Source organism: Ruditapes philippinarum, unplaced genomic scaffold, assembly GCF_026571515.1.
Source record: "Ruditapes philippinarum isolate M1 unplaced genomic scaffold, ASM2657151v2 ctg846_1_1_1_1, whole genome shotgun sequence".
In the NCBI taxonomy this organism is placed as follows: domain Eukaryota; kingdom Metazoa; phylum Mollusca; class Bivalvia; order Venerida; family Veneridae; genus Ruditapes; species Ruditapes philippinarum.
The window spans coordinates 131,555-150,444 of NW_026860291.1; the positions used below are offsets into that span (position 1 = coordinate 131,555).

Here is an 18,890-nt window from a genome sequence, read left to right on the forward strand (position 1 = left end):
CAGTATGGGCGGAGCGTTGCATTGTTTATCCGATATTATTGGATAATACACGTCACGCGTATACTTAACTTCATTTGCATACGCTAAAACGGTATGGGAAATAGAGTTTTTCACACGTTTATTGTTGTGATTGCTGACACTTGTGACATAACGAGGTGGCGTTCTCTAAAAACACAATTACTTGACAGGTAAAAGTGGTCGTTTAATGAAAAGATTGATGTCAATTAGGTGACTAATTAGCGGTCGCTGGTCGCGTTGAGCAAAAGTCGCTTAATACATTAAAGATATAGAGAGAAAATGATCGGGGGGAATTTAAAGTGGTCGTTTAAGACAAAAGTCGCTTAATACACGTGGTCGCATGGGCAAGTTAGACTGTATTCAATTTAAATATCTCTATTCATCCAGGTATGAATAAAATACATAATACAATCATTTACAATTTGTTTGAGCAATTAAGTGATCTATTTGGGCACTGATCATTATCTTTAGATTGTTCATAGTCCTATGTTTGTACAGAAGTCTTTCCTTTTCTTGAAAAAAAAGGTAGCCTAGAGCTTAGCTATTTAGCATTAAACATCTTATGGGTGAATAAAAGCCCTGGGGTCAAAATTATTCTTGTTCATTGAGAGTTTTTATATTCAGGTGAGCGCTTTCAGGGCCATCATGATCCTCTTGTTTTTTGGGGTTTTTTTTGGCCTTTTAAAACATCAAAGCAGATTATTTTGTATGTGCATGAATTTCTTAATTTCTTAGTAAAGTTTGTTATTGATATTTTATTATTTCAAGACATTAAGAAGTTTTATTTTTATATTTTTCAGTCTTTACCTGCCTTACAGTATACCTGGTGGTGCAGCACTGATGACCCCTGGGATCGTACCCCGCTACAGTGTAGCATCTTCCCCTACTACGTACCAAGTACAATCTAACCCTGGCGCCTTTGTAGCACCACAATATATTATGCAACCCCCAATGGCACATGTAAGTTCTACAACAATTTAGATATTGTTTCCTCAGTCAATGTTGTATGTAATATTTATTTTCTTTATGAAAAAAAGAAAAGTTCCTGGAAATGGATTTTTGAAATTATTTTTACAATATAACTTTTAGTGGTGTTAATATAATGACATTGAGCAATATAATTTTTTGTACTCTAAAAATTAAACAAAAAATTTTGGACATTAATTTTTAAGGATTGAATTAGATTTGTTTTTAATTGCAATATTTAGCAGATGATTCAACCAAGTTCACTACATACAGCTGGTAACCAGGCAGGTTTAGACCCCGCCTCCTTACTCCCTCAGTTAGCCAATCAAATGGGACAGCTCCAAATTTCCAACCAATCGGTAGGGGAGGTGGATTCACCTCAGAATTGAGTTAACCAATGAATGACCAACCATCTCAATAGTGGAATGTTGTCATAGTGATGAACTTTTGAAAAATATTTTTGACCTTTTGTTGTTGTTTTTTTTCAATGTGGAAACATTGTGATGAACTTTGACATGTGAAAATAACTGCAGTGAAAATCGCTATGGCAACATATTGTTATGCTTGTTACATTGTTATGTTATTACATTGTTATGAACAGTTGCATTCTTGAATTTTTTAACTAAGTTGGGTTCTTCTTTCTTTGTGAGAAGCTCAACAAAGCTTGCTTTGGTTGCTAGGATATTGTGTTTATTTGCATTAATTCTTTTTAAAATTTTAGAAAACTCTCTAAACAGGTGTACTCTCAATTTTATTGAAAATCTCTTTAAATATTTTTAAGGTTTAAAAAGAAATCCTCAATTATTATGGGAAATGATAGTTACAAAATTGTTTTGGTTATCAAAAATGCTTTCTTTGTTTTTGTTAACTTTTTTTTCTCTCCCTCTCTGTCTTTTTTTTTTTTTTAAAGAGATTCATAATTTTTACCATAATTTGGTCAGAACTCTTATAATATTTATGGAATCTGTTCATTAATGGTCTCTTAAGCCTTAATTTAAAGGAAGAAAAACCTTTTTTTCTATTTTGTGTGGTTTTAAAGGGTATTTTATAATGTGCAGTTGTGTTTTTTTTAACTTTTTATGTCATCATTTTTATAGATGCAGAAGATGATGCTATAAAATTATTTCTTTTTTATTTAACCAATGTTGATTATTCCAAACTGTGCCAAATAATATATATAAAATAAAAGAATTCTAAGAATTCTGTGTAAATAATTTGCAGTGCTTTGAAGTGAACAATTTTTTTTTTAATTTTTGGATCAGGTTTATGAATGAATGGGGTTCTGTTGTTTTTTTTATGAACTAAACATTAGTATGTCTTTGAGTCTTATTGTTCAGAAGCCCTGCAAAACATTAGAGAGTTATTTGGGTACAAGTAGTCAAATTCGTTGGCTAAGTTAAGCAGTATTTTCTAAACTTCTGAAATAAAACTCTGTGTGTACAAGGTCCTTGTAAATTCTGTAAATTAATGCAAAATTATGTAGACTAATGATGTAAAAAATGTAAATTAATCATACAATTTTTTCTTTTCAGTCTCAATATTATGGTTTTCAGTAGAAATTTCTCAGGTACTTTTTTCAACCGTTTAAATACATATATCATATAGCACTACGTTTAATTAGAGATTTTTGACCAGTGTAATCATTTTACCATATATCCTATAGTCATGGTTTGATTTGTTCACGTATAACCAGAAATTTGTACAGAAACAAAATTTATCTCAGTTTTTTTTTCTCTAGTCAGATTTTATGCAAGCCTAGCATTTACAAAGTTTTTTTTGGACTGTACTGTGTATAGTAAATATAATGTTTGTACATGGTTTTTAGCTCTCGTATCTCTTCAAATTACAAACCAAATTCACCGGAAATTAAATGGTGTGAGCTCTTACTATGGTCATATCAATAAAGAGATTGTATGAACTCGATCTTACAAAAGTTTTGTAGAGAAAATATGAAAATCCCAACTGAAAATGATATTCATCTTCATCCTCTCAGATTAAGCAAGATTTACAAAATTTCGTAAATGGTAAAATTTACTTACAAAAATAAATAAAAACATTCCTTTGAATTTAACATTTAAACGTCTAATTCTTCATAAAAAATATCAATAAAGTCAAATTCGAACAGGGAGTTGGGGTATATGTTGGGATACGAGCGACTTTTTAACACTGTACAAACAGAAAAGTTCATTTACACCTGTGTATATTAATCGCAAGTTATTACCGTGTTGATAGAAAGATATATGTACTCCAGTATAAAAGGCTTGGAACATTTGCTCTTGTATCAAGTACTACTTTTTGTGTACTCATCAAAAAATTACATATAATCCTTTATTAATCTTTTCACCTTCAGCATAAACTGCCAGTTACAAAAGCACTGCTTGAAAACAAAAGATACCAGTATAATAAATACGAATATGACAAATGGTCATGTGATTTTTTAGGGGTTACTCATTGGTGAATGATGACTACGTCACCATAGTTACTGTTCTTTTTGTTGTTTGTTTTTTTTTGGGTTTTTTTTTTTGCAATTGAAATTTTCTTTGAAGTGTCAAAATTGCATATAAATGTCTGAAGAGGGAGTCTTTTAATGTAAATTGTTTAAATGCGGCAAATTAGGATAGATAAATGGTTGTATGATTTTCTAGGGTTGAATTAAATATTTTGAAAACATTTTTTTTTTTAATGTGGGACTCAAGGTTGTTTAGAAATATTGTAAATAGTTTGCGAGAAAACAAAAAACAAGTTTTACTATGTTAATTTTATGATTTGCTCAATTTATTTCTGTTGCTCAATATTTTGATTTTGTTTTAATGAAGCCAGTGTGTGTGATGCAAATGGTAAAATGAGCCAATTTGAAGTTTATATTATAGAAGTTATAAAACCTGTCATTATTGTGTCTTCTTTAAGACAGATGAAAACATTGACCTTTTGAAATAATGATATGAATATCTCATCTAAAATAATTGCCTCTGGTGTCAAATGTTATATGGAGGGTTGTCTGAAATTAAGGGTTCATAAAAAAAAATATCAGGTCGTTCTTATGTCCATTTTGTTATGTTAGTGCCGGACCGAGCTTGACACCATTTTTAATTTGTTATGTTGCATACCTTATGTTATTCTTTACTATTTTTTTTGAGTAACCTTAGGTATTACTACGAATACAAAAACAAAATATATTTTTTGCATTATTTATTGGGACAGAATTTTTAAATCTGGCATTTTGTTTGTCATTGGATAAAAACAGACAAATGAAAATTAAAAAAAAAAAATTGATGCTTTTGTTTGTAGACTGGTCTAAGGCCATGTTGAATGACTGTTACTCTCATTTTATATTGTAAATCATCACCTTAGTGCAGTAAAGGGTTAACTCTTTATATATAGTTAAAGGATTTAAACCGTTACAGCACTGAGGTGATGAAATATTTATTGTTGCTAATTGGCTATGTTGTGTATATATGCAGTAGCATGTGAAACAAAAATGCTTAAACTAGAAGAAGATATAAAATAATTGTGTGCATAAAAACTTAAGACAGAATACTCAGCTAAATGTTGAGTTTGCTGAAAGGGATGATTCCACACTTAACAAACATTAAAAAAGGGATTTTGTTAAGATTCAGTAAGTTGTACATGTTTTCCTTTAGCCCTTACTAAGCTAAATTTGAATAAATGACTACTCTTTCTTTGAATTTGGAACTGTTTTTGTTTACGAGAGGGATTTTGAAATCATGATGCAAAAATTAAACTTCTAACAGTGGAAAGTATGGTCAGACTATTTGTGGCCCTAGTTTTTTGATGGCATAGGCACATTGTAATCACTGCAATTGTATAAAGGATTACAAAAAATGTTTGAAGTTGTGATAAAATTTATTTAACATTGAGTATGTTTTTTTTTTCTCTGAAACACATTTTTTTTTTACATTTCACTTGTAATGTGTTTTTGTAAGGGGTGTTCTGTTTTTATCTTATGTTTAATTTGTCTTTTTCTCATAACTCAAATGGTTTACAGTTGTATCTCAATTGTTTCCTGCATTGTAAAGCAATTGATACTTGTGAAACTGAATAATACTGGAAAATCATTTGCATTAAATAATGTAGCAAAGATGCTATTTATATAATCATAATTATCCTAACTTATCTCACAAAAATTAATATTGACAATCCAAGATTTTAATAAAATAATGGCTTTATCTTTGTATATCTACTAAAGCTATGTTCTTTCTAATGCCAATTAAATAAAATTGACAGTGGCTTTACAATTATCATTTGCTAGAAATGATTAAGTATATTTTGTCATAGATACGTATTTACATGAAATTTGCCTGTAGACAAAAAATGAGTTATTTGAATTTCTTTGTTTAATATAATTGTACAGTTCAATTAAAGTAAGGGGAATTTCGTTTTTATGTTTCTTTTGTTTTGTTTCCATGGACATGGTCATCGGTAAAGATTCAATATTTCAACTTCTTTTCTTTTACGTCAACATCTTGAGATCCACTGAATGGGGAAAGAAGAGTTCATTTTTTTTTTTGAATATGTATATTAATTTAACATGTCATTGAAACTTTCTTTACGAACAATCTACCGTTGGCTTAAACTGATCTAAAATGGCCCTAAGATTAAAACCCCACATACAGAAATAATAAAAATTATTTATAACAATGTCTGAAAAGTCACAGTACATTACAGAAATATTTTACAGAAAGATTTTTTGTTAACTATCACTTGTCAAAGATAAGTTCATCATTAAAATTAACATGACTTTTATGGAAAATGAAACCACATCCTGTAATTAGACTGGCATTTTAAATTGAAATGGAAACAAGACTGGCAACTGTAAATAAAATGGAAACAGACTGACAACTTGAAGCAAATTGAAGCATTGCAAATGGCAACAAACTGGCAACTGAAGCCAAATGGCAACAAACTGGCAACTGAAGCCAACTGGAAACAAATTTGCAACTGAAATGACAACTGCTTGGTTACTTGAAACAAAGGGGCAACAGACTGTCAATTGGATGATTACATAGTTGATCTATAACAAGTTGGAAGGAAAGCTTAAGCCAAGAGCTAGAGAACTGTGGATGGTGAAAGACAACAATTTCAGGAGAAACTAGTCTGATTTATCACTGTTTGCTGTGTGTTAACAAAAACAACAAGTGTTTTTTTATGTTTGCTATTAGTGTTTAAACTTGGTGATCTAGGTGTCTTTAAACTGTTTGACGTGATTCTCACACATTGTGACAATTATGACTGGCAAATTAAACTGGAAATTTTTGTTTCAATCTTTAATTTTACTCATTGTTTTATATTCAAAAACATCATTCAAATTTTAACAATAATAAACAGTAATGATTTTAACTCATTTAAAATGCAATCTTTTTGTGCATTTTTATTGACATGTTTTTTTTTAGGATTTGCTCCTTAAAATGTAAAGAATATTTAACATCTTTTTGTAGAAATAAGGAAAATATTTTGAAAAATAATGCCTTTGTTAAATAATGCTTAAGTAGCTGCAAATCCCCCAGACTATTAAATTATCATTTCAAAATTTTGATAAAAGTAATACAACTCTGACTTGTGACCCTTAAATGATAAATATGAATTTGTCATAAAATGCAATTATCAATTTTTCAAGATATTAAATTTGTGATTTTTTGTCATCAAAAATTTATTGTACATGATGTTTTTATTGACTATTTATATCAAGGTTTTCAGAACAACTCTGTCATAACTGACTCTTTATTTTCATTGTGTTATAGCAGAATTGTGGCAAAACCTTGAAGTCTTGTAAATGTTTCACAAATTATAGTAGCAGTCAATTGTAGACAGTATTTTTTTCTTATTCTTGCATGTGTAACTGCTTTTATCTTTAATTTTGCATGGAAGTTGTGGAGTTGACCTAATAATGTTTCATTGATTAACTATAAAAGAAAGAACAGAAAATGTAGAAAGTTTTCATTTTGATGCCTTGTTTAAAAGAAAAAAAGCAACCTTATTGCTTTTGTTTAATTAATTTCTCATTTACAAATAAAAAGAAAAGAAAGATAAAAAATATTTTAAAAATAAAGAAAGAAAATACATGCATTTTGACTGCTCTTATAATTTTATTTCCTATTTTGCTGAGAGATATGCCATTGAGAGTTCATTTTTGTAGTTTCTATGGTAACTTTAAGTGGTTGCCATGGAAACTGTCTGAGGTGGTTGGTTTTTTGACATTGTTTAACGCTTTATTCACTCAAAACACAGTTTGCATGGATCAATTTAAAAACTTCAATTTTAATGTGATTTTTACCCCCTTTCAAAAATTGTGTCCACTTTTTTAGTCTATAATCCAATCAAATTTCAGTCAATTTTGTCGTCAAAATGAAAATATCTAAATTTTGAAATAATTAAGGACTGTTAACTTGCTTGAGTTTTGACTTTAGATTATAAATTTATCAGGCAATTTTGAAAGTCCTTTCTTTTAAAAAGTGGACATAGACAAGCAATCTTTTTTGGGATTTTACGGTCTCGGCTATTTTCGGTTTCTTTTTTGCTGTTCCAATTATTGGTCCCCAAGATCATGTTACCGTATTTAACATAAAACAAAGTGTTTATTTTTCTCTTATAACTCTGTTGAAGTTTCAAAACTAATGGTTAGCTTCTAGTTTGGTTTGTCAATGTTCAGTAGATAGATTTTTCAGTTTTAATTTCTGGCTTTTGATATATTACATGTTTGAATTTTTATTTAAAAATAAAACACCATGTTGATCAGACTTATTGAAAATACGTGGAAAAGAATTTGAAAGAATTTTAATTAACAAAATTAATTGACAAAATTCAAACATAAGTGCTAAAATTATCAACTGTTCAGAACAAGATAAAATTGCGAACTGATTTTTTAACACCATAGTCATGCCATGCTGATTGATAAAGAAGTGTTGGATAGTGTCTGTCATTCGTACTTAAGTTCAATCTTATATCCAATAATTATTTATTTCCTATTTAATGTTTGTACTTTATTGTTGTTTTTTCAGTACGCAGCTTTAACAACACCAGGGTACACGCAAGTTCCCTACCAAGCTGGACCCATTCTACAAACACTTCAATTAGAGGTAAGTAACTTGTTACTATAGTAACGTAAATTTTGTTACCATAGTAATGTAAGTTTGGTTACCGTAGTAACGTTCAGTCAAGTATGCAATCCTTTTACAGTTTTTCGCTTCAATCTCAAATACACAACTTCTTGCACTTGGAATATAGTACCTCTAACTTTCTCACGGCTTTTAATTTTATGGACTGAAATGCATTAGCCATTTGAATTGAGACATTTTCAGTAACTAATTTTTAACTTGTGAATACTTTTATGTGCTTGAACATATAAGACTGGGGTCTTTTGTTGTCCCTTAGTCATATTTATTTTGAAAATGAGACTTTGAAATTTGTCATAACAATTTCAGGTGCATAATTTGTTATTTGATATTGTTTATTTTAGTCTAAACAAAAATGTATGCATGATATTTCAAATTCTAACCAATCGTTTCTGCATATTTTAGTTTATAAATTTCAAATTTACAAAAATAACTTTTATCTGTACAAGTATAAGTAAATTTTGAGCAAGAAATTATCATGCATATTTATAACTGTTTGCTGTTGTATTTCATATAATGATGACTTAAAAGTATTTTTTCTAAGAAATTTTTCAACTACTGTTGATCAATGTCAATTTTGTCAGTAATTCCTATGATATATTAATTCATTATTTATTTTTGTAAATATAACAAAAAAGAATGGCTGTATAGGTACAAGAGAAATGACTATTTTATATATAGTTTCATGTTCATAATTAAATTAATTACAAAAATAATGATATTCATTTTCTAACATTTTCACATTAAAGTCACAATTCTAGTTTAAATGCACAATATGTCTTGACAGTAGATTTCTAGATAGGTTCTTCTGACAAAAGACAAAAAAGGCATTTTTCCCCTGTGGACTATCCCCTTTTTCTATGTATTTATTGTGTTTGGCCTATATTTTCATTCTTGAGTACTCTTCAATGTATAAAGTCAGAAAGGGTATTATATTGAATGGATGATGTCAAAGAACAGTAGCCAATAAAAAAAATGTTCAGACAATTTGCTTAACCTTTAAAGAATGTTTTTGTTTATTTTTCAAACATTTTTTCTTGAAATGTTTAGAAGTTGCACCCTTCGTTTAAGGTATGGAGATTTATTATTAGGTGTTTGAAGGGAACAAAGTTCTCAGCATTATTTGGAAAAAAAAGGATTATAAATACACTCATTTGCAGTTAAATTAAAATTTATCTAAACTGATAGTTGAATTCGTCTTTCTTTTACCTTGTGTGAAGAAACAAAAAGTTTGACCATGGAAATTTGAGCTACTGATCTGTGACCTTGACATTTTACATATTCTACAAATAGTTACTTAGAGGCATATCTGTCTTTATTTCACAGGATCACACAGTAGAAGATGCACAGCAACACTTCCAGGCTTACACTCCTACCCCTGCCAAGTAAGGCCCCGTAAGTTGTCTCCCCTGAATACTCTAATATACGGAGGGACAACGAGCAAACAAAATGACAATACAATAAATCAAATTGTGTACCCCTTCTGCCTTTATAGTCAAAATTAATGGTCTTATATGTGTAACTCTTATATTTGTAACTTGTGTAACCTCTAATGTAACTTCCTCTTAAATGTATATTTTATGTATGTATTCATAACCAATTCTTCATAGAGTGCTGGGTAGATTTCTTAAAGATAAACATACAAGATTTTGAAGATTTGGTGTTTTTGCATTCTTTAAGCAAATAAAACAATAAAGAAACAGAAATATATCCTTCATTTTTCAAAGAATAAAGTCCCAAATTAAGAGAATAGAAATAAAACTAAAATTCAGCATATGTTCTACCCAGCTAAAAGTTTATTAGTGTTGTTTTTATTTTTTCTAAGCTTTTTAGTTTTGAATGAGTTTTTGTGTATCTGAATGTATGTAATAATAGTCTCCTTAGTTCTGCCTAATAACATATCTTTTATTGTTTTAGAAATAGCACTTTGCTACATATTTTGTCATGCTTGTAACTGTTTTGGTTTATAATTTGATGTTTCCATGGTATTTAAAAATATAAAGTATTTATTACAAAAAATGCCTGCTGAAATTCATTTTTGCTATAAAGGGAAATATTTATTTTAGTTAATAAATGATTATGTGCATGCTTTCATAACTGCTTGTAAAACAAGACAAGGATTGTGTTTTGTATGCAGTATATCTGAGAATTAATCTAATGTGTGTTAAAGTGTTTCTCTTGTGAGATCAAATCAAAGGCCTGGCATACTTTTTCACATTTATAATAGATGTAAAATTAATGGTTCCCTACAACTGACTTACTTTTTTTGGAGCTTATGTAACTAGCAGGATTGTGTCAAACAATTATATTGGTGTCAGAACAGCTAGCATATTTTGTGTACACCTTCCCAGAATATCACCTTATGACCTTGACAGTGCTTGACATGTTTTTATAGAAATATTCAAATTATTTTACAAGGCAGTCAATTAATTATTCAATTGTTAAAATAATTAATGTTGAGATAATGGTGTTTACCTGGAAAAAGGTACAAAAAGTAGTCCATTACTGGAACAGCTTTAAGAAATATTCATTTACTTGTTCTGTTCTATAATTTAGTAGAGTCCAAAATACTCTCTGGCTTCTATTGTTGGAAACTAAACCTAACCTTATAGTATTTTAGAATATAAATGGTGTTCTGCAGAACTGAAATCAATTTAATAGCTATGATCTAAAACAAGCAAGGCTTAAGCTTCATATTGGTCTGATTTATTTTGTTTGTGGCAGTTTTCCTTGTCTTGGCTACCATAACATTCGTGAAAAGATTTTAAGATTCCAAAAGTAAAACTAAATGAAAAAACATTTTAGAAGTACTGATGAAAAAGAACACTGAACCAGTAAAAAAATGTAGCTTTTGCAAATTTTAGTGTCAGTGATCAACTTTGTTTTAAATATCTATTTCCAAAGTTTTGTTGTCTTTCTTTTGAAGAAAACTTGATATATATTTCTCAAATTTTAGAGCACATACTACGTAATTTTTTTTTTAATGATCTACATGTGTAATTAACATAATTTCTCTATGTTTTGTGTCGTCTCTATATTAACAAAATTATAAAATTTTACAATTTGAGTTACAAAGTTTTCTTAGATATTTTATTAAAGATAGATAGGACATATTATACAATATAATATTTGTACTGTAAATTTCATGATAGCTCACATATTTCTAGTATACTTTATTCAATTTCAATTCTTTGTAAATTAAAATTTAAAACTTGAAATATTAAAGGTTATTGTTATCAATAATGTATATGACTTGTTTATTTTATAAGGTGCACACAATTCATGTATTCTTCTCTTCTTTACAGTCCAACAACAATCTTGGTTTAAAGGCCACTATACCAATGTGATATCAGGGGAGTAAAATAGAACAGCCAACCAATCACCTCATCACATGATCTACATCCCACATTCTGATTGGATGATTCTTTAAGCATCGCAACATTTGATTGGATGGAATGCTTTGAACTGGAATGATCTGATTGGATGAAAATAAACTTTATTCAGTTGGATTGGATGATTTTTTTTAGATTAGAAATTTCATTTTTCATTTTCTGCCAGTGTTCCTTTATTGAAGGTGTTTGTTAATGTACATTTTGAAATGATTATTTTTGAATTATTTTGTGCTGATTTTTCTTTGATTTATGTCTTTTTTTCATTCTTTTTTATTTGTTTCATGATTCATAATTTATGAAAATTGAATTAATATATGTAATTTATCTTGATTATAATTATTTGTTTTAGATTATTTTCTTTTATTCAGGCATAAACTTACATCAGAGGGATTAGCTTTATTGCTCTATATAAGTATAATATAGGAAATATAGAGCAAAATATGAGATTATATGAATACCTCAATCCTAAAGTTTTATCAGTGTTAAACAAACATATGTGATGGCAAATAAAACAACAAGAACAGAAATTATGTTCCAGTTCATTCTTAAGTGTAAAAATTACTCCTGTTTTTGAAGAAAGCATCAATTAACGTGCTTTAATCTCTTACATAGTACATTTATAATTCAAGCTTGCATTAAATCTGCAGTGAGTTAATACATAACACTAAAAGTTAGTTTGAAATGTTTATACCAAAATTCAAATTTAGATTATATTGAAATTTTGCATGTTACATATTAAGGAGTATATCTTTTAACCAAAACAACAAGTATATTAATTAAATACTTCCTATTTATTCACTGAGAGCTTCTTAAAGAAGTGTTTTTAAAAAGTGTTGCTGAAGTTTTTAAATTCTAGCTAATATTATTTTTTTTGTTTTATGTTGTTAAAGATATCCTGGTGTTTTGATAAGGTTTTTCTGTTTTAAGGTAGAAGGTTACCTAAACTCTTAAAACAGTGCCATGACTTTGAAGAGATGTTTGGACACTTAAAAATCTAAATGTTTATCAAATTGTACTTTGTATAAATTTTATTAAACCTATTTATTTTTCTTGTTAGAAAGTAATGACATATTTTTTCAAGTAACAATTTAATTTTTTTTAATTGAAAACACAAATTAAGATGTTGAGAATTTTAAGTTTTGCAGGTATCCTTCTACCTTAAACACTTTAAAAGTCTATGTTATTATAGACATAAAATTGTTGTACATAATTCAGTAGATCATTTTAGTAAAACAATTCATGTTAGTTTTTAGGTTTAATTCATCTTTCATCATATGTGTTGAAATTGTTGCAAGAAAAGATTGTATTGTAACCTTAATATATTTTGAGTTATCTCCCTTATATGTCCGAGGGGAACATTATAAAATTAGTTTATGATTTTTGTTATTTTTATTTATTTTTTTTTTTAAGAAAAAAGAAAATATTTTGAAGCAGTCTATCTTTATTTAATGAATTCCAAATTATTTATAAAGAGATTATGGTTGACGTTGTTTTTTTTCCTTCTTATCGGATTGACATTTCTACGAAAAAAAATTCTGTAAAAATAAAAGGCGGATAAAGTTGAATTATAAAAAAAGAAGTTTAATTGAAAAATTATTGTAAAAACTCATGCAGACTGTCATTTTTGCCACTTTTAACAATTTTTTTTTATGTTTTTTATTTCACATCTTTTTTTTTAATGTTTTCTATTATTTTTATTTCATTTGTTTTTAATGATAAATGTCTTTTTAAGAATAACAAGTTGATTTTACACTTGAAAAATAGTGCTTGAATGGTAGTAAAAAGTCTGTGTGTATTAATGTGTATATGTGGAAGACTCATCCTAAATTTTTGTGTAAATATTACAAAAAAAAAATAATCATGTAGTTGTTATTTTTTGATGAAAAATTTGCCTTTTTGAAATGCCTTTGTAATTCATGTTTTTTCTTTGTGGTTTAAAATCCTGTTCAAGTTTTTTATCACCATTTCATGATTCAATGGCAAGTTGGGAGTTCAGTTTCCCAAAGTTCCTGACCCATTTTCATTTTAACTTTTCGATGATGCATTTAAAATGTTAAAACCATTTCTTTGGGTTTAGAAACTTTTGATTTGTAGGGAAGTTTTAAGGTGAAATAGTACATATGGGTATTGGCTTTAACTAACACATGCTGTCTTATATTGAGATAGGATCTGTGTTTGAAAAGCATTTATAGAAGTGCCAAGTGCAAAAAGGTCATTGAATTTGAAACTTCAGTAAGGAAGGACACTTTATGAATATATAAATAATGCATGAAGGTACAGAACTAGAATTATCTGAAAATGTATTGTAGGAAGTTGAAGAAGGCAAAGTATTTAAATTCTTGACAGAATTGAAGCATATCTTGTTTTAACCATACTTGTATATCTATTGTATTAGTACAGAGAAGATTCAAAGAAATACTTCATTAGTAAGTAGTTTGATGAACGCCAATGTTTAGATAAATATAATGGTACTTTCAGAAATTAGTCTGTATCTGAACAGCATCAAGAAATTCCAGGTCCAAATTTCTTGATTGAATATTTTATCATGAAATCTGTACATAGAAATTTCAAGGAATAAGAAAGGTACCAATATATTATTGCTTAATAAAGTTGTACATCAGATATACAAAGATGTGTTATTGTTAGTGCCAAAGATATATGAACATAAATATTGATATTGGAACATCTGTATATGATATTGTCAAGTGCATTTGATGCAAAAATTTTCATCTTGGAAAGGAACGAGCCCACGTTAAGGGTTGAATATTGTTGTTTGTTCTGTGTATTGTATACATGTGTTGTACTCTATCATGTACTCTTTAAGGAAAGGGGATCAATTTTGCCATTTTCTATTTTTGTTTTGCTCTTTTTGCTTAGTTTTTTCGTGTTATGTTTTTTTTTCTATTAATTTGTATGAAATTTTTAAGAAGAAGAAGAAAAAATAATCAGGAATTTAAGATGTGTTCAGTTTTTAGCTAGAAAAAAGAGAAATTAATGCTATACCTTTAGAACAAAAGTGTGAATCCGAGAACAAAAACTGTGGGAAGTTAAGAGGAAATCACTTGAAGCTGTATGTTCATAATGTTTGTGTACATAGCTTACCATTCGTGTTCAGGAAAGGCCTTGTACTTATCTTGGATACTCAAAATATGAACATAAGCTTTTTGCTGAAAAAGAAATTGAGATTGTTTAAACTAGCATGGTTTTTATCACAGTTTTGTTCTTGGTAGCATTTTTAAAGTGTAACAATAATATTTATCCAAGAAACTTTTTTTTAGATTCTTTGCTCTGAAATTTTTACTAACATTTTGCAGATTTTTAAGGCATTTAAGTTTTGAGGAAAAAATCCATTTCACTCGGGAGTTTGTTATTTGTATATATTTGGTCTAATTCTTTAGCTTGATATCATTGTTTGATTATTTTTTAGTTTCATTGATGGTGCTTCTTTTGTTCATTCTAAAAACTTTTGTATAATTTTAACTCTTTTACTTCTTTAAAAATGGATTTCATATTTCTGTGTTCACCCCATCTTTGTTGTCAACCGGAGTTAGTTATGTCTTATTTTTTTATAAAAAATCTTTTTATTTCATTTGTGCCAGTTCTCTAAGTATGAAAAATATTAAATAATAATATATATATATGCTAAATTAACCCTGTTGTCCTTTACTCCAGTGCAAAATATTTCTATGTAAAACAATTTGATCTTTTGTTCCGTGGAAAACTTATTGTCGTCATATTATCACCAGAAAAATGAAATTGTAAGTGCTTCCTGTCACATGACTTACTAGTTGAGCAGTCAATATTTTGTTTACAGTCAGTTGACTTTTAAGGATGAGTAAATAAAAATAATTCACTCAAGCATGTAGAAAAATCATTCAATTATTATTGAGTGTTTTTCCTCATGGAAAATTAATAAGTGTGGACAAGAAGCATTGATAATTTATATTTTTGTGGTTGGGTGTAGTGATATAAATTATAACCAATATGTAGACTGTTAAAGTTTTTACAAAAAAAAAATATAATATATTTTTTCCCATTTTTTTTGCAATTTGCACATAGGCTATTCATTGTTTATTGTTATAAATTTTAAATGAGTTAATCTATTTTCTTTTTTTATTTTATAAATACTTAATATACCAATATATTTAGAAGACTGTTGTTAAATGTAAAGTATTACTTGTATTTATTATGCAAAGAAGGCAATTTGGTTTCCATGGTGACTAAAAGATATCTGTTTAGTAAAATTAGAAATATTATATTAATGGCTGTATATCCCTTACTCTATAACCCTAGCTTAATGCATATAATAAGGACTTTTAAACACCAGCCAATAATGGGAGAAATCACAGATTATAAGATATGAAAACAACTTTATTTTGGACCTATAAATTATGAAATTATTCTATGTTTTTTTAAATGACTTGTCAGAGATAAAAACATTTTTTATTCAAGATTTTTCCGATATATATTTATTCACGCTCTGTAATTTTATAAGGTTAGGAGTCTGTTGTACTAACACAGCTAATTAGAATGAAGCATAATGTTAATTAAGATTATTTTCTAGATATTAAATTTATAATAAGGCTGAAAAAGTTACATATATTTATCCCAGTTGCTTACTATTTTGAGAAATGAAAATTACTTACAGTATAAACTGGTGTTTTTAAGTTCTTTGAATTATTTTGCTTTGACCAGTAACTGAATACCAAAAAACGGTGCTATATATAAAACAGTTAGATTAGGTTTTTATAAGATCATAACTCCCATATATAACCTTTGTGTGTATTCATTGTAAGATTGAACAAAATGAAGCTGTGATATTTATCATTTTGTAAATTAGAAAATACACGACAAATACTCAAAATGATTGCAACTAATTCCCAAAAAAATTCTTACACATATTAATCATTTCATTCACTAAGTCTGCCTTTGGGTTAATAAAAATTTCAAACGTTTAGTCTTTGTTCAAAACTGTTTAGCTTATATTCTTGGAACATTGAATAAACATAGCTTGCAATTCAGGCTTTCTATTGCATAACTTAAAGTATGGGATAATTGTTTATATACAGAACACAATCTGGGTAATATTGAACAAAAATTGATAAAAAAAGTCTGGGTTTTGAGTTGAAATTGACAATGAATTTAGGGATCCATAATTATACAAAGTAAGCAAGCAATGGATATTCAAAGATGAAAAACTTCCATCTACTTTGTTTCTGTTTTGGGTTAATTATTAATGCTTAAATTTGCTTGATCTTTTTTTCTTAATTATGCAAGTTAATATTTTCACTGCTGATTGTTTTAATCCGTCTTCCAAGCAATAATTTTCAATGAATTGACACTTAAGTTAATACGGATAGCAATAAATCTTTACTTGGTATAAAATTATCAATTTATTTATTTATATATTCATCATCTCAGACAACAGATATATCTTAATTTGACACATTTTTATCTTCATTCACCTTGATTGAAATTAATTTTCATTACAGACATCAGTTATAATTCAGGCCCCTTTTTTGCTAGAAAATCCAAAGGTAGACAGATGTATAGCTCTATATAACTATTTTAGCCATATTTATCTTGTTTTAGTAACTCCTTAAATTAATACTATACCTTTTTAATGGAGTTTATTCCAAATTAAAACTTTTTTTTCAATCTGTAACCACTATACATGTTTTAAATATTTCAAGGAATTTTTTACTTGAAAGTTAGTTTTATGCATTTTTACCTTTTTGGGGATTTTTTATGTATGTAAATATGTCATGTTATTTTTTTCAACCTATTTGTTACCATAGCAACCTAACTACCTGACACAAGTAAGTACTATTATCCTTTTAAGAGTAATTCTGCCTTTGTGTGCAATACATCTTTTTTTTTAAAGTAAAATGAAATGACATATTTTAAACCTTGTAATCTATTGTAAATGTATTACTTTTCTATGCAAGTAACAAATTAGATAGGTTCGTGTTGAATTTGTCATTCATAATTAGTGAACAAAATTTTTTTCTAAAATGAAATCTTAAGCATTAAATAAATTAAGCTTATAAGCTGGCTTTTCAAAGAAAAGTTAAGTCAGTGTCAAAAATTGTTTCTTTAATTAAGACCTAAGGACACACTTTATTACATATTAAATGGTTGCTTATTTACTTCATACTTCGAACTCATTTACTTAATGTTTTCCATTTTAGATACAATTAAATACTTTGATATTTTTCAAAATAATAATATGATTTAGATAAAACTGCTTTTTCGAAAGCGAACATTTTTTTCTAACTCCTGATAAAAAAGAAACAGTTTTTGGCAATGACTTCAAATTGGCGAACACCTTTGCAGAAAAATAACAGCTTTACATTTGAAATCTGGCAGTTTCCTTTTTTGATTTTACGATTTGCATGTTGTCTTGAAAGCATTTTGTACAGAAATCTTTATTGATTCAGAAAATAATGTGTACAGATTTTTTTCACAAATTTGTTTTGTATAGATGTAGCCATTGGACGTAGTTGCCATGGTTACGTAGATGTCATAGAATGATTGTTGATGAGGATGAATGATATCATTATTTTTCTGTCATTTGATTTTTTTTCAATGTGGCATCATTCAGTGGAGTAAATGATTTGTTGAAATGAGAACCATGTGTTATGTTGTTTCTTTACATTCCAAATACAAGGTTGTGTCAAAAAATGGATAAACAATTCGACACCAATTAGTAAAGGTGTCTGCATTTCAAACAAATTAACATAAGGTCTTGTTGTCCAATGATTGTGAACATGGCATCAGTACTGGTAAATCCAGGAAACAGATTTCAAATGGTCAAGAATCAGCTAATACCTTACATGAAATCCTTTGTAAATACTCACTTAAAAGTGACTATACAAGATAATATTCATTTATGGTATGCCAGTATCTACCAAAATAGTTAAACTAGCTGCAATCACCTCATATGGTACACTTGCATACAAGAAGTAGTCTTGTTTCAGAAGTCTTGTTTCAAACTGGTTGCTAGCTACTCCGAGTGTCGTACAAAAAGCCAAACTTAAATCCCTCCGTGTTGTACAAAAAGAACTGACTTGATATAACAAAATACTGTAGTGATATTGCTCCCAACATGCATTGGGTTTCTTTAAGAAGACAAGAATTTCAGCAGGATGCAAACCAGTTTTAACTATCAATAAAAATGACAATTTGGTATATCTCTACCTCTCAGTATGTCGGACGAAACTCATTGCCAAACATTAAACTGGGAATGCGACATCCCTCGAGATACAAAAACAGATCGCGGAAAGTCGCAGGGTCTGTTTATGGGAGATGATGGATGTGAAACATCTCTCATACCCTATAATACAAGCTTTTAAGCAGTATTCAATCCTTAACAGGTAACTAG

At 28.3% G+C, this 18,890-nt stretch overlaps 1 protein-coding gene across 23 annotated transcripts in view; it reads left to right on the top strand.

The window, feature by feature from the left end:
• The window catches only part of LOC132759567 (RNA-binding motif, single-stranded-interacting protein 1-like), a 148,932-nt gene extending 130,794 nt beyond the window's left edge, over positions 1–18,138 (top strand). For 13 of the 23 annotated variants that reach the window (XM_060751374.1, XM_060751370.1, XM_060751361.1 and 10 more), the window contains 5 exons: positions 819–978; positions 1,227–1,343; positions 8,001–8,078; positions 9,441–9,499; positions 11,420–18,138. In XM_060751374.1, coding sequence (XP_060607357.1) covers positions 819–978; positions 1,227–1,343; positions 8,001–8,078; positions 9,441–9,499; positions 11,420–11,441 — 436 coding nt within the window. In that variant the 3' untranslated portion in view covers positions 11,442–18,138. Of the gene's footprint in view, positions 1–818; positions 979–1,226; positions 1,344–2,516; positions 2,552–8,000; positions 8,079–9,440; positions 9,510–11,419 lie in introns of those variants that run through there. The other 10 variants (XM_060751360.1, XM_060751359.1, XM_060751368.1 and 7 more) reach the window with 10 other exon arrangements.
• The last annotated feature ends 752 nt before the right edge of the window (positions 18,139–18,890 follow it).